This window comes from Siphateles boraxobius, unplaced genomic scaffold (genome assembly GCF_051911475.1).
Source record: "Siphateles boraxobius isolate OS27281-9 unplaced genomic scaffold, OSU_SipBor_1 106, whole genome shotgun sequence".
Lineage (NCBI taxonomy): Eukaryota > Metazoa > Chordata > Actinopteri > Cypriniformes > Leuciscidae > Siphateles > Siphateles boraxobius.
Genome location: NW_027508707.1, coordinates 64,713 through 90,000, shown reverse-complemented (window position 1 = coordinate 90,000; position 25,288 = coordinate 64,713). Strand labels below are relative to the sequence as shown.

At 37.8% G+C, this 25,288-nt stretch overlaps 1 protein-coding gene across 1 annotated transcript in view; it reads right to left on the bottom strand.

Moving 5' to 3' along the window:
- Positions 1-16,944, bottom strand: part of agps (alkylglycerone phosphate synthase) — a 56,201-nt gene extending 39,257 nt beyond the window's left edge. Inside the window, exons 1-5 of the mRNA XM_077247108.1 lie at positions 16,696-16,944; positions 7,522-7,611; positions 4,004-4,094; positions 3,798-3,918; positions 1,683-1,757 (exon numbers count right to left, since the gene is read on the bottom strand). Of these exons, the coding sequence (XP_077103223.1) occupies positions 1,683-1,757; positions 3,798-3,918; positions 4,004-4,094; positions 7,522-7,611; positions 16,696-16,862 (544 nt within the window). The 5' untranslated portion in view covers positions 16,863-16,944. The remainder of the gene's footprint in view (positions 1-1,682; positions 1,758-3,797; positions 3,919-4,003; positions 4,095-7,521; positions 7,612-16,695) is intronic.
- Positions 16,945-25,288: the final 8,344 nt, after the last annotated feature.

The following is a 25,288-nucleotide window of genomic DNA, read 5'->3' as shown; positions in this document are numbered from 1 at the left end:
GAATATCATTCATAACACACAACCTGAAGATCATTCAACCTGAAGATCATTCATAACACACAACCCGAAGGTCATTCATAACACACAACCCGAATATCATTCATAACACACAACCTGAAGATCATTCATAACACACAACCCGAAGATCATTCATAACACACAACCTGAAGATCATTCATAACACACAACCCGAAGATCATTCATAACACACAACCCGAAGGTCATTCATAACACACAACCCGAATATCATTCATAACACACAACCTGAAGATCATTCATAACACACAACCCGAATATCATTCATAACACACAACCCGAAGGTCATTCATAACACACAACCCGAATATCATTCATAACACACAACCCGAAGGTCATTCATAACACACAACCCGAATATCATTCATAACACACAACCCGAAGGTCATTCATAACACACAACCCGAGTATCATTCATAACACACAACCCGAATATCATTCATAACACACAACCTGAAGATCATTCAACCCGAAGATCATTCATAACACACAACCTGAAGATCATTCAACCTGAAGATCATTCATAACACACAACCTGAAGATCATTCATAACACACAACCTGAAGATCATTCATAACACACAACCTGAAGATCATTCATAACACACAACCTGAAGATCATTCATAACACACAACCTGAAGATCATTCATAACACACAACCTGAAGATCATTCATAACACACAACCTGAAGATCATTCATAACACAACTCTTGCATGTAAAGTACTGTTCAAAGGTTTGGGGTCGGTAAGAATAAAAAAAAAGAAATAATAAAAAATACAGTTTTTAAAGAAGTCTCTTCTGCTCACCAAGGCTGCTTATTTTTTTCAGAAAATCAAGATACAATTTTTTCAGGATTATTTGATGAACAGAAAGTTCAAAAGAAAGTTAAATATAAATATTTTGTAACATTATAAATGTCTTTATATTAGTGCTGTGAAATGATTAATCGCATCCAAAAATAAAAGTTTGTGTTTACATAATATGTGTGTGTGTACTGTGTATAATTATTTTGTGTATATAAATACACACACATGCATGTATATATTTATGATTTTTTTAAACATTATATATATACATTTAAAAAAATCATAAATATATACTTGCATGTGTATGTATTTGTATACACAAAATAATTATACACTGTACACACACATATACAGTATATTATGTAAACACAAACTTTTATTTTGTATGCGATTAATCGCATAATAATAATAATAATAATAATAATAATAATAATAATAATATCCTATAGTTTAGAACTCAGTCACTGTGATGTAAACGGGAATGTGATTATATCCCGTGGGATCTGATTGGACGGTGAACACAGGTTATTTCAGAGGCAGAGAAATTGACTTTTCCTCAAGATTATGAAAATGAGGATTTCCTGAAGGAGAGTGCGCGGGTGACGGGATAGTGTGATGATGGGATGGATGAATCCTCCGAGAGGGAGGAAATGATTTGCTGGCCGCTTGGGTTTTCTCCTAATCAAAGCTCGGCCGTTAATCAGAGGTGCTGAATGGGTGCTGTCAAGAATCCACCAATCAGAGAGCAGCCAGAGTCTCACTGGATGGAGAACACCCCTTTCCCTCTAATGAAAGCAGCTTCTCATGAATATTAATGAGCAAACTGAGGCGTCACTCACTGGGCCAAACCACCATGTCGGGCACGCGTCCGATCCTCCCCTCACGCAGCGCAAAGATCTCATGCAGGCAGTGACCTGAGGAAGAGAGAGACACAAGAAACGCGCTCAGAAAGACAGAGAGATAAATCACTGAATAACTGAATAAATGAGTGAATGAATAGATGAGTGAATGAATGAATGAGTGAATGAGTGAATGAATAAGTGAATAAATGAGTGAGTGAATGAATAAGTGAATAAATGAGTGAGTGAATGAATGAGTGAATGAATAAATGAGTGAATAAGTGATTGAATGAATGAGTGAATGAATAAATGAGTGAGTGAATGAGTGAATAAATGAGTGAATAAATGAGTGAGTGAATGAATGAGTGAATGAATAAATGAGTGAATGAATAAATGAGTGAGTGAATAAATGAGTGAGTGAATGAGTGAATGAATGAATGAGTGAATGAATGAGTGAATAAATCAGTGAGTGAATGAATGAGTGAATAAATTAGTGAATTAATGAATGAGTGAATAAATGAGTGAATTAATGAATAAATGAGTGAGTGAATGAATGGAGTGAGTGAATGATTGGAGTGAATGATTGGAGTGAATGAATGAAGTGAATGAATGTATAAATGAGTGAATGAATGAATAAATGAGTGAATAAATGAATGAATGGAGTGAATGAATGAATAAATGAGTGAATGAATGCATAAATGAGTGAGTGAATGAATGGAGTGAATGAATGAATAAATGAGTGAGTGAATGAATGGAGTGAATGAATGAATAAATGAGTGAATGAATGGAGTGAATGAATGGAGAGAATGAGTAAATGAGTAAATGAGTGAATGAGTGAATGAGTAAATGAGTAAATGAGTGAATGAGTGAATGAGTAAATGAGTGAATGAGTGAATGAGTAAATGAGTAAATGAGTGAATGAGTGAATGAGTGAATGAGTAAATGAGTGAATGAGTGAATGAGTAAATGAGTGAATGAGTGAATGAGTGAATGAGTAAATGAGTGAATGAGTGAATGAGTGAATGAGTGAATGAGTGAATGAGTGAATGAGTAAATGAGTGAATGAGTGAATGAGTGAATGAGTGAATGAGTGAATGAGTGAATGAGTGAATGAGTGAATGAGTAAATGAGTGAATGAGTGAATGAGCATGTATATAGCGCTTTCATATGTACTACTGTACACCCAATATAAACATCCAGTAACTGAACCAAAATAAACTCAATCTGAATCTTTCTTGTGATATGAACACATGACTTATAGAGGTAGCATGTAGTAATGCTCTAACCTCTCAATAAATATACAAGTTTGGAGCAAGTATGATTATTTTAAAGAATTACTACTTTTAGTGAGCAAGGATATATTAAAGTGGTCAAAACTTACAGTAAAACATTTATAATGTTGCTAAAAACAAACTAATCATGTTTCCACACAAATCTGAAGCAGCACAACTGTTTTCAACATCGATAATCATCATAAATGTTTCTTGATCATCAAATCATCATATTATACTGATTTCTGAAGGATCATGTGACACTGAAGACTGGAGTAATGATGCTGAAAATTCAGCTTTGATCACAGGAATAAATTATATTTTAACATATATTCACTTAGAAAACACTTACTTTAAATGGATATAATATTTGACTGTTTTTACTGTATTTTTGATCAAATAAATATAGCTTAAGACTTCTGTACAATGATTAATATATTAAGTGATAAAATATTATGGTGTTTTGATTACATTAAAATAAAATGAAAAACATATTCTTCTAATTTATTTTAGCTTCAGCAATTCTATAATTCTATAAATCTAACAAACTCCCCTTTAGGAAATTTTGGGATAAAAAAGAAAAAGAAAGAATGAATTTATTTCACACCTAAATCAAAAGAAAACCAATAATAATTATAGTTTGCATAAATAAATAAAACCTATTTTAGGACCATTATAATTTTTAGCATCATCACATTTTAATAAGAAATGTATATTAAAATAAGCTGAATTTCTGTATGAAACAAATTTCCCACTGTGAAATGTGAGGAAAGACGTGACAAAATTCTTATGCATGTTTGGAAAATTGTTAAAACTTCTTTCTGCCAAACACAAAAGACTTTACCATGCGCTCGGAAAACCCGGTCCTCCGGGTCATGTGACGCGGACACACTCGCTGCTTTCAGATCCTCCAGGAAGGGCTCGTTCAGGTTAGGAGGAGCCACTGCGCTTAAATTCAGAGTGGGCTAGAGGAACACACACACATCATATCACACACACACACACAATAACGCAACACAAGAGTCTGACACACAGCTGTGTGAAACGTACTGTCGCAGGAGATTTATGCAGTAAACTGGCTCCAAACGTGCCCTCAAACCAATCCTTCAGACTCGGTAAGATCAGCCCACTCAACCGATACCTGAAACCAACAAAACACTTTCATGAGTCGGGCTCCCGTTTCCTGAAACCTGGATTCACATGCGAGTCTATGGTAAATAATGCCAACTTTACTGTTATTATATAGGAGTTTTTACACTTCAATAAAAATCCAGTTCTTTTCTTCCATTTGATTTTTTTCGTTTATGATTTTTCTTCGTAGTTAAAATGTAAACAATGATTTACTCAACACTATTTAAACACTCTCTCGAAGCTTATTCTGTCAGATGTGCTTGTGTTCAGTTTCCAGCCACTAGATGGCATGAGCACATCACACTCAACTGGGAAAAACTGAAGAGCCGAAGCTCCTTCCCAATGTACATATGTTATACATTTAATACCCAAGTGAAAGTAATACAATATTATTACAATATTGTATAAAACAAAAAATTATAAAGTTTCCCACACAAATATTTAACAAATATTAAAGTACCAATAATAACTGATCACCTTTTGAAGATGTTCTTTGCATGTGCTATTTGATGTGTGTAACCGTTTTAATCTATAGACATGTTCTTTGAATGGCATTTCTGTGTGAAGGGGGCATATTGCAGTGAGAGTACATCATCTGTGTGTGTGTGTGTGTGTGTGTGTGTGTGTGTGTGTGTGTGTGTGTGTGTGTGTGTGTGTGTGTGTGTGTGTGTGTGTGTCAAGTCAAGTCACTTTATTTATATAGCGTTTTTACAATACAAATTGTTTCAAAGCAGCTTTACAGAGATAACAGGAAAGTAAAGCTGTAGTTGCATTGTTAAATTCAAAATTAAATGTTAAATGACCCCAACTAAGCAAGCCAAAAGCCAATGGCGAATGAAGGCAAAAAAAAATGTGTGTGTGTGTGTGTGTGTGTGTGTGTGTGTGTGTGTGTTTGTGTGTGTGTGATGAAGCAGCGCCGCTCTGTCTGTATGATTACACAGTGTGTGTGTGTGTGTGTGTAGGTCCTTGAGACTGTGGTAAACATCTCTGTCCAGACCCGTCTCATGAAAGCCACAACACTGCGTGAAACTCAAGTACACTATAGCAATGTTTGGAAAGCACAATGACACGTTTCAAAACAACATTGCACAAAATCCACATCGCATAGCTAGACATATCACGTGCACATGTAACAATACAGAAAATAATAGTTTAAAGTGCCCCATTATGTTACTTTAAAGGTTCCTAATTTTTTTTCGAGTCTTCTACAATAGGTTTACACGCTTCCCAAAAAATATGTCATTTTCTCATAATATTCATCCATTGCAGCATCACCTCTTTTCTTACAGTGTCTGAAATGATTAAACAAAGGATTCAGTATCTCGAAACCCCTCCTTTCTGAGAGTCTACTCTGATTGGTCAGGTGACCCAGTCTGTTGAGATTGGTCTACTCTGCTCTGATTGGTCAGGTGACCCAGTCTGTTGAGATTGGTCTACTCTGCTCTGATTGGTCAGATGACCCAGTCTGTTGTGATTGGTCTACTCTGCTCTGATTGGTCAGGTGACCCAGTCTGTTGTGATTGGTCTACTCTGCTCTGATTGGTCAGGTGACCCAGTCTGTTGTGATTGGTCTACACTGCTCTGATTGGTCAGGTGACCCAGTCTGTTGAGATTGGTCTACTCTGCTCTGATTGGTCAGGTGACCCAGTCTGTTGTGATTGGTCTACTCTGCTCTGATTGGTCAGGTGACCCAGTCTGTTGTGATTGGTCTACTCTGCTCTGATTGGTCAGATGACCCAGTCTGTTGTGATTGGTCTAATCTGCTCTGATTGGTCAGATGACCCAGTCTGTTGTGATTGGTCTACTCTGCTCTGATTGGTCAGATGACCCAGTCTGTTGTGATTGGTCTACACTGCTCTGATTGGTCAGGTGACCCAGTCTGTTGCGATTGGTCTACTCTGCTCTGATTGGTCAGGTGACCCAGTCTGTTGTGATTGGTCTACTCTGCTCTGATTGGTCAGGTGACCCAGTCTGTTGTGATTGGTCTACTCTGCTCTGATTGGTCAGATGACCCAGTCTGTTGTGATTGGTCTAATCTGCTCTGATTGGTCAGATGACCCAGTCTGTTGTGATTGGTCTACTCTGCTCTGATTGGTCAGATGACCCAGTCTGTTGTGATTGGTCTAGTCTGCTCTGATTGGTCAGATGACCCAGTCTGTTGTGATTGGTCTACTCTGCTCTGATTGGTCAGATGACCCAGTCTGTTGTGATTGGTCTACTCTGCTCTGATTGGTCAGATGACCCAGTCTGTTGTGATTGGTCTACTCTGCTCTGATTGGTCAGATGACCCAGTTTGTTGTGATTGGTCTACTCTGCTCTGATTGGTCCGATGACCCAGTCTGTTGTGAGTGGTCTACTCTGCTCTGATTGGTCAGATGACCCAGTCTGTTGTGATTGGTCTACTCCGCTCTGATTGGTTAGATGGCACAGTCTGTTGTGATTGGTCTAATCTGCTCTGATTGGTCAGATGACCCAGTCTGTTGTGATTGGTCTACTCTGCTCTGATTGGTCAGATGACCCAGTCTGTTGTGATTGGTCTAATCTGCTCTGATTGGTCAGGTGACCCAGTCTGCTGTGATTGGTCTACTCTGCTCTGATTGATCAGGTGACCCAGTCTGTTGTGATTGGTCTACTCTGCTCTGATTGGTCAGGTGACCCAGTCTGTTGTGATTGGTCTACTCTGCTATGATTGGTCAGATGGTCCAGTCTGTTGTGATTGGTCTAATCTGCTCTGATTGGTCAGATGACCCAGTCTGTTGTGATTGGTCTACTCTGCTCTGATTGGTCAGATGGTCCAGTCTGTTGTGATTGGTCTAATCTGCTCTGATTGGTCAGATGACCCAGTCTGTTGTGATTGGTCTACTCTGCTGTGATTGGTCAGGTGACCCAGTCTGTTGTGATTGGTCTACTCTGCTATGATTGGTCAGATGGTCCAGTCTGTTGTGATTGGTCTACTCTGCTATGATTGGTCAGATGGTCCAGTCTGTTGTGATTGGTCTACTCTGCTATGATTGGTCAGATGGTCCAGTCTGTTGTGATTGGTCTAATCTGCTCTGATTGATCAGGTGACCCAGTCTGTTGTGATTGGTTGACCGCTGCATTGTTGGAAACAAAATGCATATAATATGCAGAGATACAAACAGTAACTACGGGGTCAGTTTTACCGTATCAATCTCATCAATCTTTAAACTGAATTAACAAAATTAAATACATTAACAATTAATTACTGACGATATGCTCTTGTATTCCTCAGCAAAAAGAAAGTCATACAGATATCAAGGTGAGTAAAGGATGACAGAACTGTCTATTTCTGGGATTGTAGTGCACTCAGCTCTGCTTAACACATTTATATCATGAACAATTCTGCATAACTTCCCCAGAACAGATGAAGAAAATATCTGAGTGTAATGGGTATTTGTTTGGTTCATCGTACTCACCGTTTGCCTGTGAACTCTGCTTGACCCTTTTTATTAAACAGGAACCTGGAGTCACTGTAACCCCAGCCATTCCACTTCATGACCTCCTGCCTGAAAGAAACAGAGGCCGCGAGTTTACATGCGGTTTAACGATGTCACAAAGTATATTCAGTGACATGCAGCCTTTGTCTTGCACGTCTGCAAATATAATATTCAATAACAGTGACCATTATAGGGACCTGCAGAGATGAACCACTTCTGTCTTTGTAGTACGATAATGAAAGAGCTGATGAACGAATGATAGCGTTACTATGAAAGTCCTGAAGGTCACAGCATTCACTTCTGCTACGAGAGCTTCGGATAAGAAACACTTTCAATAAGAGTCAACAGAAGTTAAAATATAATTCCTGCTGTCTTTATCTATTGGAGTCACTGCATGAAAGGATGCCAAAAAACAGCACTATTTTAAGTGCACTAAACAAACAAATCCGCTGTTTGGCAAGTTTAAATGTTTATTAGCCATAAACTTCTGTTTTTTGTTGTTGTTGTTGTTGTTTTATGATATGATGTATTTTATACAAACATTTAAGAATCTGCTTTTTTTTTACATGTCTGTATGGTCAGAATTTATTTTACAATATTTCTAAATAATAATAAATTGTTAATGTTGAGTGTAAAATTTTAGTTTAACAAAATGTTTAGCGAAATGTTTTCACGATTTTCTTTATTGAATTATGTCTCCTAAATGTTTTCTCACTCAATGTATTTGTGTTTTTACAATGGGGTGATTCTGTTGCTTACAGACAGCACAACGAGGCTTCGAATTCGATTTACAAATAAGTAAACAGTTAGTAATAAAATTACAAAAAACTTCAGTTACAAATGATAACACAAGTAAATACAATAGAATAAAGAGACAAATGAAATAAACAACAGTGCTTTAAGTTTTTCAGGTGGGTCTAATAGTATCAGGTAAGAAATACTACAGAAACTGAACAAAGTAATAAAATGTAAAATAACACCGTATAGTCTTAATTGTATAAATTAAATACAGATGAATGCTTAAAGTTATTCAGTCAAGAGCAGAGAGTGATTTTCTCTGTCTTTTGTAGTTTGATGAACATTAATGACAGGTTTATTAGGCTGCTGTCACTTTAAGAGTGAATGCACAGATCCAATAAACTGATACGCATGTATTTGCTTTCCTAACTCGCTTAAGACATAGACATAACCACTGTGTTTAGGTGAATACTCGCCAAGACGGGCAGTTAGACATCATTTTGTATGTTTTTGGCCAGTTAAGCACAAAAATAAATAAATTTGGTACTCGTGATCTGATTGAGAGGCGGCTTTATGTGTGCGCACTTAGAGTACATTAATTTTTTGAAACATCCCCCCACGTCACATTCCCTTTAAGGCGAGACACGGCAGGCAAAAACATACCTTTTTTTAAGTAGTCAATTTTGAGATTTTGGGATATTTGTCTTCAATAACATGTCTTCTTTCAGACTTGTGGTGAAAAAAATTCCGAAACACATTTAGGTCGTTATTTTACTATACTTTGTCTGTTTGCGTCTAGATTTCTCATAAATTCAACAAAAGTTGGCGTTTTAAATCATCCCTCTGCTCCGCGATCGCTGCCGGCATTCTGTCATCACACACACCGTTAGAAAGCTCTCTCTCTCTCTCCTGAACAATGCTGTCGGATCCAAATATGGTCATTTCCTTTTTATCAGCAACCAATCGTGAAAGTAAAAGGGGGGGATTTAACTCTAAATGCGCAATCACGCTTTACAATATAAATCTTTAAAGCCCGTTTTCTCAGTCCGAAATCTCCACTTCAGTAGCACCTATATACACCAAACTTTCCAGTCTTGTACCTAGTTATATTATGAAGACATTTACAGAGGGATTTGTAAATATATTATTCCTAGCCTGATTTATATAACATTTTATTCAGAAAAAACATGGCGAAAATCAATTTTAAGGCTATTGACAGTATATTCGGATTTACAGGAGAACAAAAGTAGATATCCATAAATCCCTCTGTAATTTTTATCCCCATCTGTGAACACAATGAAAAAATAATTGTGAACCTGGCTTTGTCCAATACTCAGATTTCGTTTGTTAAAATATATGCAAATTAGCACATATTTAATTAGATAATGCCTAATCTGCATTAAACATTAAATGACAGAAAACTTGTAATACATTTTTTTTCTCATCCTAATGTAGGTAATCAACTGGGAAAGTTTCATGGTGATATCTGCTAGTTAAAACAATTTTTACAATATTCACCTGTAGTGTCTCGCCTTATGTTAAGAAACCTCTTAGTTATATTTGTGAGGATATCATCACTTAGGGTTTTCTTAACTCGTGGGCCTTCTTGCTGAAAAAGAACCGCACACCTCTCCTGTCTCGTCTCTAACCATACGCATGATCAATAAGATTGCCTTAGAAAACAGCACTAACTAAAGCACACGATCCTTCGTCCAGGATTGAGCACAGCTGTGATCTCTAGAGCGGTGTTCCTGCTGCGAGACTCACACTAAACACACACCAAACACACACTGTCCGTGTGCAGAAGCATGAGTGTCTGATCCGAGGAGGACAAACAGCCCCTCAAACTCTCAATACAGACACTGAACACTTCTCGACAGCAAAGCAGACAAAAAATGTCACCAATCCAGACAGACCTGACCAGACGACGGAAACGGAGACAAACAGAAAGACGTTCAGTTGAAGTAAAATAGTTTCACCGAGATAACATTTTCAATACCATGGGGGAAAACTGACATATATACCGCCATACGGATCATTTGTGGTCAGTAATTTTGTTGCAAAAACTTACGTTCAGCACAGGGAGATTTTATTTGAATCATTTAACTACACTTACAAAAAAAAGACAAGTAAACAGTCAGTAATAAAATAAGAACAGATAAACACATTGCAAACGATAGCACAAATTAATACAATGGAAGAAAGAGACTAATTAAATTTTTCAGGTGGGTCTAACAGTAGAATTCAGGTAAGAAATTTTACAGAAAAGAAAGCAGTCAAATGTAAAATAACACTGGATAATCCACTGTAAAAAAAAATACAGATTAATGCTTACAATTAAAGTTACAGTAGCAGGTTTATGAGGCTACTGTCACTTTAAGAGCTTAAGCACGGATCCAATATAATGGTACACAACATGCTTTTCCTATCAAAAATTTACGTTCCAAAACTGACTGTATTTACCTGAATACTTGGAAGGACAGGCATTTTGACACAATTTTGTGTGTATTCGACAGTTTAAGTGCAATAAGCCAAGGATTTATGTGCACTTATATAAAACAGTAGTGCATGCGCTTTTGTTGTGAGCGCGAAACCTGTGATAATGACTAAAATAATGTGCAATACAGTCACTATTCACCTGGAGCAAAGAGTGACAGGAGGCTGTGTGTGTCAATTCACCCTTGGAGAGAAGAAAGAGCGAGAACGCAGAGCTGGTTATCGGTATATCTATACTGATGAATATGAGTATTGGAACAGTTTCAGGTATTTCCGTATCGATACATATCGATCGAAATATCGATTTTTTTTACAACACTAGCGGAGTCTAATATTAGACACTAACAAACCCTAAATATACCCTCGATGACATTCAGCCTATGTGTTTTCACTCCTGCAGACATAGTTACACAGTATGTGACCGTCTCATTTTATAATTTACACAGGAAAATTCTTCTAGGTATTTTTTAGGCATATTGAAATTGAACTAAAAGTCAAGCTGGGTTGATTCATTATAATGCACTAAGACAAAAGCTCTCAAACAAACCAACTTTGGTAGCACTTTATTTTACAGTGTCCTTGTTACATGTGTTACATGTACTTACCGTAGTAAAAAGAGTAAATTATGCTTAATTACACGCAACTAACCCTCAACCAAATCCTAATCCTACCCTAACCCTATAGTAAGTACATGTAGTTTATTAATATTACTCAGTACTTAAATATATAATTACACTGTAACAATGACACCTTAAATAAAGTGTGACAGCAACTTTCTTTGAATAAGACAAACTTGGTTTGAATAAAACCTTGGCTAAATCTACTGCAGTAGTTAATCTGTTAGCAAATGGGACCAAAAATGTAAAAACGAAAGAAACTATGTGATCTTTCTTGATGAACGTTACATTTGAGCGACTGTTCATCTGGCACACACTGCCAAGACGAAATATTTTATAAACCCTACAGTATAATGCCTGGCCTGATAAGATACACGAATGCTGAAAAGCAAAGCTTTCTACTACTGGCAGTTCAACAATCTCTACATCTACCATTTCTCTTTGACAACAAACATTCAAACACATCCAGACATTCCAGCAGTATCTTATCTATGAACTGCACTGGATATACAGAGCTTTGAGATAAAACTGAGGCCTATTGTCCCAAAGTGTTTCTTTCCACACATCTGGGAATGTCGCACATATGTTGACCAGGAGAAGTAGAGTTAGGGCCTTGTCCAATACACACACCTGCGGTCTAGGCAGGGAACTACACTGCGACCAAAATGGTCGCATATGCGACCTTTTGAAATGCCATTGCGACCCTAATTTTTAATGGGTCGCAAATGTATCACCGTTTGATTATTTTTGTACCTACCTAATGTTTTAGGCAATATGCTATGATTTACTATGAGCATTTATTAAAACAGAAATGTGTATTTTAAGAATACGTTTTATAACGCGCTCTGAGCATTCAACACATCAAGTTGGCTTCGCGGATTCGCGCTTGTTTAACTGAGAGAACGAGCAGAGAGAGTGAAAGCCCCAGTCGCGCGCGCTCTCTCTCTCCCTCCCTCGCTCATAATAATGAATTAAGTTGACTGAATATCTTTGAGAATACAGGATGGTAAAAGGTCGGAAGACCGAAGTTTTTTTTTTCTGAACTACCACTGGTTGTGAATTGTGCTAAAATAACGTTGCCTCATCTTCTCTGAAAAGCTTTCCACACATTCAGATGGCATAAACCACTCTTTCAATAAACAAAACAAAAAATCTATCTGGTGATGAAATGTTTTCTGTGTTGAGACAAATCTTGTGCGATGTCCTAAACTGCCTGGATAATCACACAACGTGTGCCGTGGTCCGTTAATGACACGTCCGATTCGCGAACTGACTCCTTTGAACCGATTCACTTTAATGAATGGTTAAAATAACAACTGATCTGTCCAACACTGAACTCAAGAGTCATTCTAGAATGATTCATTCTTTCCAAGTAGAGCTATTCAAGTCATCTGGTGAAATTGTTTTTATATCGCAATATATATCGCAGAAAAATCAAATATCGCAATGTCATTTTTTTACCAATATCGTGCAGCCCTACTGTAAATTCTGTGGGCCTTCAATTGCAGGACTGTCCAAATTTGTAACTGCGTCAAAACAATTCAAACACGAATCATTGAAGCTTCACAATGACATTATATTTATTTTACTTTTCCTTAAGAGTTCAGAAGTCTGCCCATCTGTGCCAACCATAGCATGGTGAAATCCAAAAGAAATTAATTTAGCACTTTATTGTGTAGGCTACTGTATTTTCTATTGCAGTAAATCTATCCCAACCATTTTTAAAGAAAACAAGAAGGCATGTGTTTTAAAAGATGGAGAGTAAAATAAAAAGCACATCTGTATGCAATACAGTTTCACTATTGGTCATTATTATCCAGAGCGGCTTACTATATAAATAATTTGTGCGACCAAATCATGTTTTGCGCTAGTAACTGAAAAAGTTAGTAGCGCAAGTGCCACCAGTGGAAAATGTTAGTGTAGTTCCCTGGGTCTAGGCCTCTTTGAGAGTGTGTGTACGCGACGACAGGAAGTAAGTGTGTAAGACTGACCCAGGTCTGCAGATGCCAAAGCTCAAAACACACCAAATCCATCTCTAATACCTCTTCAGAGAGAGAGACACCTTTCCATTGCCCTTCAAATTACACAAATTGAAAAAACACCCAATGGAAACTTTGCAAGAACTCCCATGTATCGCGAAACTGGAAACCGGTTTTTTGCATTTCCAGTCACATGGCGTTAGATAGCGCGCTTTGTTTGGACAGAAGAGGAGACAGTGTTCTTTATTAAACTCATAAAAGACAAAAGTATTACGGGAATATTGGATTCTAAACAAAGAAATGCCACGATTGATCAAGACCTTGAAGCAGAAATGAGGGAGAATCCCCCAGGAACACCTCATATGAGCCGCTCACTGTATAAAACACCTTCAATCATTCCATTAAATAATGGCTAGTGCGGTGGCTGGGATATACAGTATGTAAACTTACCGACATTGTTTGCCATGATTTTTGGAATGACTTATCACGAGAGGAAAAAAATAGCGTTTTAGTCGCATAAATCAGTTAATGGAAACACCATCATTTCTCAATAGTTTTTTTATCGACATTTAGAAAATATCAGAAAAGTTTTGCGCAAATCTGTAAAGGAAACGCAGCTACTGATATTCGAGGGCTAAAGACCCCGATACACAGAGTTCCACACAAACTCTGGTGCGGTTCGACTGAAATATGAACGCAACACGTACCAAAGACATCTTAAAAAAAACAAAAAACAGGATGTGATGTCACAAGATGCGACTCTTAAAGGACAGAATGCTTAAGCACACCCGGGCTGCGTTCCAGTCCACTTTTAGACACGCACTTGCGAACTTCCCTAAGCACTTCCCCTCGGGGGAATCCCTGCCGCCATTTTGAAGTGCGTTCCACTTCGTGAAGTGGACGAGGGAAGTTTCTAAGGACAGAGTCTACTTCATATGTACACTTCAGGCAGCTCCATATACAACAATGCAATACGATTGTGACGTCACCGCAGAGCACCACCACCAAAAACAACTCTATGATATATTAATTATAATTTTTTTTTATTTAAAACAACCCAAACACACATATATACATTTGGATCCTGCATTAAACTAATTTTTTTTACAAAACAAATTGTAAATAATAAATCAACTCCATAGCTGATTCCAAGTGATCAAGGGCTTAGGACGGTGCCCATTGCAGTTTCCGCCAGTAGTGGACACTCATGACACGGAAGCAATGACGCACATCCGAGTGAACGAGACGGAGGGAAGTTAGCGAGTGAAGGGCATGACAATTTTGGACTGGAACGCAGCACCTGTTCTTCACATCAATGAGATTCATGAAGGGAATGAAAGTGTGGATGCGAAGCAAACCAGGACTAAATGAATCTTTTCTTTTGGTCACCTAGAGACCAAACATAGAAAAGTGCAAGTACTGTAAATAAAGCACTGTAAAAAACAACATGCTGTGTGTCCCATCGAGTAATCAAAAGTTCGGCACACACACTTGCGTTACTTCACGCCCACTTTTACAGGAAATGGGTCATGTAGGTAGAGAAGTGGTCAAGCGCAAAGACCAAAACTGTGGCTCATCATCATACTGAGAAGTTCAGGCAGAGAAAACATTTGTGATTAGTACTAATAGTGGCCAAACTGCCTGAGAAAACAGCATGACACTGACAGCACGGCCAAAAACAATATACACACTAAATACTGTCTCAGTAGGTCAAAGGTTTCTTCACCTCGTGTCCTGCACTAGATGGCAGCAAAGTCCCGTTAGCAAACACAAAGTCAGGCCACCCCGGCCCTCGTCCAATCACACCACAGCTTTGCAATGCCAACTTTTGTCAGACAAAATACAACTTGTGGGAGATCACCTCATATTTACTTTCACAAGCATGGAGAGCAGGACCAATAATCTATCCACTAACTTACAAGAGGAAAGTGATAACGGCTGTCATAGATATAACAACCTTAGAGAAAGAGAAGCAAAATCAAATCACAACAGTGCTCTAGAAAGATAATTAGTCTATATAATGACTATAAGAGTTTAACTGATGCCATAAAGAGCTTCAGGCCAGAACTGTTGAGAGGAAGAACACACAGAAATAACCAACAACGCCCATTTGGTTTACGTATGCATCATCATCACTTGCCGTGAAAGAACGTGTCTGAACACTCAGGAAACAAGGAGATATCAATCTTCACAGGCTCAAGGACTCAAAAACCTAGACTTTCAGCACACAGCGACCTCCAGAAAAAAAATTAACACTGTATAGTAGCTTTCATTAAAGGAATAGTTGAACACAAAAGAAGATATTTTAAAGAATATTGGTAACCAGACAGTTGACGGCACCCATTGACTTGTTAAAAAAATACTATGTAATACTATGTGTAACAATTTGGTTACCGACAGTCTTTAAAATATCTTTTGTGTTCAACAGAAGAAAGAAATTCATACAGGTTTGGAACAACATGAGGGCGAATAAATGATGACAGAATTTTAATTTTTGGGTGAACTATCTCTTTAAGCACATACATTTTTAACAGATGACTTTAAATCATTTAAGAGTTGGAAATCAGTTAGAAAGATCACCATATATTCTCCACAGATCCTCTGAACACTCTCAGGGACCCTTGAAAAACTCAGAAGCTATGAAGAGAGACCGTGATCTTCATTAAAGATAGAGTTCACACAACTGTAAAACCTTCATCTACTTATATCCTCATGTTACACAACTTTTCTTTTTAGAAGATCACAAGCAATGAAAGTGGCTGTCAAGCCCCCAAAAAGCCCCATATGGCTCAGTCCACATGACTCGTGCAACATATTAACACAGACCCAAATTTAACAGAAATGCCCTGGTTCTTAAATCTTGTTTCCTTGAGGCCGATTGAACGACGACAGGAATCATTTTTGGGTGACCTATAGCTTTAAGGGCTGATGCGAGTTTATAACAGAGGAACCGACAGCCTGTGACAAGCAGCGGTTTGCTCGCTGCGGTTATAACACCAATAATATGTGTAATGACCACAATGATTATGAAAACAAAACAAAAACAAAAAGAAAAAAAAAGAAAACTGAACGTGTCCAGGTCTCGCGCGCCACCGCACCCTCCTCTTCCTCAGGGATATGAATGGATACTTTGTTTCACTCCAGCTTTCACACACTGATACAATATAACGCCCGCTGCTGGATCCCTTCACGCGACTGCTCTTTCTTTACATGCAGCGTTTATGGTGTGTGTGTGTGTGTGTGTGTGTGTGTGTGTGTGTGTGTGTGTGTGTGTGTGTGTGTGTGTGTGAGGAGCTGGACCCCACCGCTCACATATACTGTACCTTCTCTTCGGCACCGGTGTCGGGCTGCTTGGGTCGGATCGCGACGCCTCGGCTTTGCACTCCTGCGCCGCGACGCTCGTGTTTCCATCTGTCCTGTGTTTCTGCAGATGTCCTGCGATGATTCGGAGTCTCTGCTGAGCGTTGCTGCTGTTTGACGCCATAGTCATGCTGCTTCCGCGTTTGCTGTCAGAGGTCAGCGCGCGGCTGATGATGGAGGGATGAGGTGGAGATTACGCACTAACGCGTCCCGTCATGCACCGCGCTCCGCCTTCCGCCGAGCAGATCTTCCCTGACTCTATACTTAAAGGGAACCTGTTATGCAAAATTATGTTTGAACATAAATGTGTGTCGGCAGTATGTGTACACAACCACACTATAATGGTAAAAATCCACCCAATACTTTTTTTTTAAATCCCCATAAATCATAAACAGTGTCTCAGAATAAGTCCATCACAGTTTTTATGCAATGTGACGTCACATTGGGACATTTAATTTAATATTCAACAGTATTATTGATCTGCCTGCATTAACACCATTATATGAGAACAGAACTTAGCTGGACAATGACATCGCGTCTTCTCCAGAAAGGCTATATATACTTATATGAACTAAATTAATCACTTTTTTACAATAAAAATGAAACATCACTGAGCTTAAGCTGGACTGTGACACTATTTTCCTTCTGGAAACAAACTTTGTTGCATTATTTTCCTGTTATCTCTGTAAAGCTGCTTTGAAACAATCTGTATTGTAAAAAGCGCAATATAAAGATGACTTGAACAGCTAGGCCCCGCCCATAACTGCTGACAGTCTCTGCCTCATTAGCTTAGCTCCTCCCCTTAGTGAGCTGCACACAGTCCGCCATGTTCATCTCATCGCCAGAGCATTTAACAGCTAAATTCAATTAAGAAATGTATTCTTATTAAAGCTACTAATGTTATTCAGTCAAGAGCAGTGAGTGTTAATCAGTTTTTCTTTGTTGTTGTTTTATTCATTTTGTTGCTTGATTCATATTAACAGCATTTACAACAGTAGGTACTGTATATTACGCTTTAATACACAGATCTAATATACACATACCGCGCATCGCCTCCCACGCCGCCCGCTCCAGAGCAGATCTTCCCTAACATTTTCCTTAAAGGGATAGTTCACCAAAAAATTCTGTCAGTAATTACTCACCCTCATGTTGTTCAGTGGCTCAATCTTAAGTTAAGTTAAGTTAATCTTAAGTATCAAGCGACGAGAATACTTCTTGTGCACAAAAAAAAACACAACTTTATTTCAACTATTCATTTCCTTCTCTGTGGGCCTCGAGTCAGTTCACTTGTGTAATAGCGTACGCTTCTGTGTTGTACGTCACACGTAGGCTCACTATTGGCCGACGCTGGTCATGTGTGTGATGCGTGTGACGTACAACACAGAAACACTACGCTATTACACTAGTGAACTGACTAAACTTAAGATTGAGCCACTTTAGTGACTTGGACTATTTTAACGATGTCTTTAATAACTTTTCGGGGCCGGCAAGTTCAATCCCTTAGAAGCCTATGGAGGAGTGATCCAGCTCTCAGACTTTATCAAAAATATCTTAATTCGTGTTCTGAAGATGAACGAAGGTCTTACTGGGTTGAACAACATGAGGGTGAGTAAATACTGACAGAATTTTCATTTTTGGGTGAACTAACCCTTAAAGGAAAGTGAAAAAATCACTTTTACATGGTGTTTGAACATAAATGTGTGTCAGCAGTGTGTGTACACAAGCACACTATAATGGTAAAAATCAACCCTCTGCTTTTTAAAAAAAATCCCCATAAATCATAAATAGTGTCTCAGAATAAGTCCATCACAGTTTTCACAAGTGTTGCTCACTGCAGAGTCAAATGACGTCCAGCTCCGCCTCTCTGGATGTCTGATGGGGTGGAGGGATAGACTTGTGGGTAGGGTTATATATTCTAGCTCCACCCATTAGACCCAAATTACATTCGCTCCTCCTCACTGGACGTCTAGTGAGATGGAGCTAGACGTAAGATTTGCTCTCAGTTTTTATGCAAACATCACATTTGAACAGGCCCCGCCCACAAGGAGGAGGAGCTGAAAACAGAGACGTGAAGTCGGACACTTTCTGCTCCCCGTAGTGACCGCTCACGTGGTTTTTGCATACTTTACCACAGCCGAAATGAAATAAATGCAATATTTGTCAAAGACACACACGTTTCAGATACGTTTCCATTTAATACTTTATGTACAGCTAAATACAGTGTCTGTTTGTACAAGATTAAAGTTCAACATAAGCCTATACTATTTAAATACAATTTTTTTTTATCCGTTTTATTTTCATAAACATGACAATATAACATTGCGACTATATGAAATAAAAGAGCTTTTACTGTTATAAAAAACAGATTTGTGAACATTGGTGGAACTGAAGGTGTTCGAAATCTTCGAATAAACACGAAACACACTCACGTGTTCGAATCGAATTGAAATCCTTTTTTCTATTGATTTCATGTAATATAAAAACTTTTCATTAGCTGTAAGCCATAATCATCAAAATTATAACTTTTGCACGATATTCAAATTTTTCGAGTTTCACCTGTATTTAGCAGGAGGTACAGTATAGTACGCTGCTGTTGTGTTAATACACAGACCTAATATACACATGTGATGTCTTTACTTGCTTTTAATTTTCACAGACATAACTGAATGTGAACTTTGCGTGTTTGTGACAGTTTAAGCGGAATAAGACGTGAAGGAGAAGTTAGTTTGATACACACGGGACCTGTTGTCTGACAGGCAGCTTTCTGTGCGCGTGATTCGGATGTGTGCGCTCAGAAAACCATATATCAGAAGTTTAGACTGATATGACTTGTGCAGATAATAAACTTTCATGATGCTGATGAACTGCATTGTCACGTGAGTGTGACCGTGATAGAGATGATAGTCAAACCAAACAGATGTTTTTGTTTCTGTCAGAGTATCCGAGGCACGATCTGTACAGGCTCCGCCTCTTCTGTGAATCTGGGCGGGGAGAAGCAGCAGCTCATTTGCATTTAAAGATACATGCATGAAAACAGCATGTTTTTGCTTCAACTTGGTATTTACAACATAGTATAATGAATTATCTGCGGGGGGTTTTTTTTTTAGTTGAAACTTCACAGACACATTCTGTGGACACCAGAGACTTCTTGTAAACAGATTACATCTTGTAAAAAGGGGCATAATAGGTCCCCTTTAAATCATGCAAATTTTATTTATTAAATGTCACTTACTATATTGTCTCCTAGAATACATTTTTTTTTTCAAAAACCTACATTTGGCAGCATTTAAGTTTAAATCTTTGAACTGTGAATCTATTTACTGTAATTTTTTTGTATTCATACTGTTTGTTCTCACATGTTGAGAATGATAATTCTAATATAGCTAATATAACTTCTAAAATTATAATACTACGTCAAAAGGATGAAATAACATAAACCGAGTCCTCTTAGTTCCAGATCTTAACAACATTTCCCTGGTTTTCAACATTGACAATAATCAGAAATATTGGTTTATTTGAAGCCAATATTCCTTTAATTCACAAAAAAGTAGCCTAATTTATGTATTTAGTGCCTGCCTGTTTCATATGGTTCTAGTACAAAATTACACTAAATAGAACTAAATTTGTGTTATTTGGCTTGTAACCAAAACAAACTCACTTTGCCACATTTTTTTTGTGTTCCATAAAGACCCATGCTTTGAAAATGCAGGTGTAAAAACCCATAAATCATCAAACCATTTCAGCATTCTTCACATACTGTACACTGGCTTTAAAGTCCCCCTGTGGTGAAAATCCAGCGTTTAATGTTGTTTATATGTCTATGTGGTGTTTTAATATGTTTTAAGACAAACCATGTGTAGGCTACATTCATAAGTCGACAGCATTGCTGAGTATTTTCTCCTTAAAACTGCAGTGAAACAAAGACAGTCTCAAAAACACGGTTTGAAATCGCTGGTGTTTCTGACGTCACAAACTACCTTGTAACCAATCAGATCAACGTGCCTCCGGGCTTTAGCATATCATTAACAGTGAACTAGCAGGGGAGCTCCGAGAGATGTCAGATTATCCCGGTATGTTTTTCTGTTGAAATGAAATATCAAGTAGATTTAACAATATAGCGGATGTATGATTTATATGAATTAATAGTGATGAACTATATGCCTTTCTCCACTGACGTTCTGAGTTGTTCAAAGCGTTTCTGGTGATTGTTAGAAGGCAAACTGAAATGGGGAACGGGAACATGGTTTGTGTAACATTAGCAACAGATTACTAACATTATTAGCTGTTTGATAAAAGGCTAATCATTAATTACTTGTTCAGTTGGCCTAGACCAGGGGTGTCCAAACTCGGTCCTGGAGGTCCACTGTCCTGCAGAGTTTAGTTTCAACTTGCCTCAACACACCTGCTTGTAAGTTTTTAGCATGCCTAATGACCTTCAACAGCTAATCAAGACCTTCAGTGAAAATACTCAGCAATGCTGTTGACTTATGAATTTACACATGGTTTGTCTTAAAGCATATTACAAACACCACATAGACATATAAACCACATTAAAAGCTGGATTTTCACCTCAGGGCGACTTTAAATAACATTATAAATGATCAGAAATTGACTTGATAACTTTACATTATTGAGATACCACTTACTGGTGTGTGTGTAGTAGTCTGTCAATGTGTTTGTAAATGATTATTCTGAATATGTTAAGCACTCTTGATGGGTTAAATGGTGCAGTTTCAATCTTTATGTGCTTGACTAATTAATAACAGATGTACTTTAAAATACACTTCAAAAAAACCTCTCACATTTATTTCCCAGATGCATACTTTGCATATTGCATACTAGTATTTCAGACACATGGAACCGTTTTTACGCTTGGAAATCTGTTTTGTCAGTGCCAATAAAAAGTTTTCTCGGTCTTAAGAGCAGATGACCCTTAAGAGTCACGTGACCGTGAGACATGCGCTCGTCTGATGATGTCATCACAAACCTCTAAGCTTCTCCATTTAAAGTGCTTTTCTCGGCACCGCCTTGTAAATATGGGATACATAGCCTTTACGACAATGGAAAAAGCCAATTTTTTTGTGTTTCCTGAGGTTATGGAATGGAATGTTTAATTGGAAAGTGGTGTGTTACTGTGTAACGGTTATTTTTAGATATTTAGCAATTGCGGTATAGCCTCTGCTGTGCTGATTGAACACTTGGAGAAAACATTCTGAATAAGATCATATAAATAACACAATCAATATAACAATTATAATCTATATACAGTAACAACACATCAACATATCTGTGATTCCCAAACTCAAAGGATGTTCATTAGAAGTTGGAAATAAAGGAATGAGCATGTTGAAATGATGATGTTATTTATTTGTGCGTTGTTTGAGGGTCAGGCCGTGCAGTTTAACGCTGTTACAGCTTCATCCAGATGGAATGATTGTTTCCTCCAGGCCTGAGCTTTAAACTCCCAAAACAAAGTTCTGTAATGCACTGACTGCAAGCAATTAAGAGTCGGAGTGTATCACAGAACTTTACTTGGAAAGCCACAGCGCTGCTCGCCGATTCTCTTCTTCTCTGGGAAACTCTTCTGTACGAGAGAAACAGACACGTTACATTTCTCATCCGCATCCGCAAATTTATTTATTCACTGTAAAAAAAAAAATGTGTTCATCAATAAGTTATGGCAACATATGTTTTTTATCTATCTATCTCCCATATATATATATATATATATATATATATATATATATATATATATATATATACACAAATATATTGAATTATAAGTGCTGTCGAATTACATCTTACTTAAAAGTTGTTTATTTAGGATATATATATATATATATATATATATATATACACACACACACACACACATAGAATGTAAACAAAAACTTATGTTAGATGCGATTAATTGATTTGACAGCACCAATATATAGGCTAATAACTAAATATATAAATTAGCTGAACAGACTATTTGATTTGGCATACTTAAAATTTTAAGGCAGCAAGTGAAGTGAAGTTTAAGTAGGTGGCCATTGAGTTGTATGGTAACAGTTATAATACTTCTCAGAATGAAAGATGATTGACAGGTGAGACTGATCAAAGCATCTCTGAGCTGGAGCTAAAAGTGAGGAACTCCTCGAGCTCTGTAATGGCTATTAGAAGAATTTAAATAGTGGATAAGATGCATAAACGTGGACTCAATCACACATGCACATAAATCACATCATGAATGATGAACACATATGGCGGCCTACGGTGCATGCAGAAAAAGAGCTACGTGCACGATTCCATGCAAATTAAGTGCATGAAACAACAACAAAAAAAGACAAGGCGCAGAAGAATAAAATGACACGCGTCACACAAATCCGATTTAAATATTGAATGCGCCCTTCACTCTGTCTATTTGCACAGTTACAACTGGGGCAGCCGAGAACAGCTGACGTGTCGAAAACTGTGGAGCAGTGCTTTAGTTTATCAAAATAAATCTGTCATTTTGGAGTATATCTAAACTTAACACACAAATATCATTTCACAAACTGAAAGAGAAGTCACAATGTTAAGAAAGGAGAAACTGAGGATGCCACATGTCATGCATTTGCACGTAACACCACGCAGACATTTAAGTAGTAGTTTACTTTCCACTGGAAAACTTCCATTCAATTTACTTTAATGCTTCAGTAGGTGAATATCTCAATGAGTGTCGATGTGACAGGGTTTTATAAGCACACGCGCACAGTCTGTGAGTGAATGCACACTTCCAGAGAGAGGAAAAGAGTAAACGAACAACATTACCTGCTGCAACTCACAGCACGAACCAGTCGACGCTGGATAAAGTGTGTTTGGGGAAGAAGCTCTGCTGAAACACGGTCTCTGTCAGAAGAAGAAGAACAAGCCCTGTGGAGGATTGAGCAGATGAAGCTCCTGTAACTGTTGATGAAGCGCGTCCGCGTCCGTGCAGCAGCTGGAAGAATGTCGACGTGGAGCTGCCAATCGTGCGCGCGCAAACACGCACGCGCTTCAGGGGGAGAAAAAACGACGTTTTGCTGGTTTCGGATACTGGGGTACTAGTACTAGTATACTGGTTAGTAATCTGTTAGTTAGTTCTGGAGATTCAGTGGGGTTCATAAGATACGTGTCAGAGCCATAGATAGATAGATAGATAGATAGATAGATAGATAGATAGATAGATAGATAGATCTTTCTGTTTCTTTTTGCCTAAAAAAATTCAATATTTGTTTTAGTAAAAATGATTTCCATCCATTTGTACACAACCTACGACTGTAATTTTAACAATTTCGCCCCAAATAAAGTTACAGATAAAATGTGAGGTATAAAGAAAACAAAGGAAAAATGTATTTAAAGGTTAGGCAATTTTCGGAGAGACTAGCAATAGCGAGTTGAAAAGCTTTGAAAGCATAAGAGCCCTCCCTCCCTTCTGTGTGTCTCCAAAGCCACGGCTCCTTCACAAAATGAACGTGTACAGCAGAGACTGAATAGCGTCACGAGAGACGGCGTTAAACTACCTCATATCTCAAAGCACATAACATTACAAAAATAATGAACATAAACAACTTAAAGAGCTCTTGTACCACCACATTCGGTCCGAATGCAATGATTGGACGAACATTAAATGCACACTATGCAAGATTTTTGGATCAAAATATCCAAAAACCACTAGAACAATGTTCTAAGCTTTTGTTGTTGACTTGTGTACTTACATTGTCCTAAATGTTTGCTCAGAGAAATAAGCAACCGCGTTACCCTTGATTTCCGGTTTTATTTTGTAGAATCTATGGAAACACCAAATATGCTTTAATATATTATGTGTTTTATTAGACAGGTGAGCAACTGTTTGTATACATTAATGTTATATATAATTATTGAGCTTGTTATATATAAGCTCAACACTTTAGTCTTTTTGCTTAAATCTTGTTTCTTGATTTACCACGAGTACCATGTTTTACCCCACATACGCATGCCCAGAGGAAGAGGAAGCGTATAGTAAAAGCTCCACTGCTCGTGTGTCGCGCTCGTCTCTCATTAGCAATCGCTCCGCTACAGCGGCTTTCATAACGTTAATAAATCTTTAATACATTACCGCTCATCCATGAATATGATTTCTGCTGTATTCTCCACCGGCTGTAGAGGTGAAGACAACAACTCCCATGATCCCGCCAGATCGAGACGTCATCAAGCTACGCATTTGTTTTGAATAAGTGACCTCTAGTGGTGAAAAATTACATATTGTGCCTTTAACTCAGTGATTGCTTGCTATCAGGATGTGAAGAGACTTTCAACCATAACAAAAAATGTTTCTGGAACAAATCACATACCCTGCCTTTAACTAATGCCTTAGCCTAATCATTTTAAACAAAACTTTCAGAAAAATATGACAGATTTGTCATGTGATGCACAACTACTCTTGGACATTCTTAGCTTGTTATTATTATTGTTATTGAATCACATGAACTAGTGAAAGTTTACTTTTTTAAAAGTCCAGAGGGCCAAAAGTGCCCATATAGTTGATGAAACAGCCTTTATACACATAATATA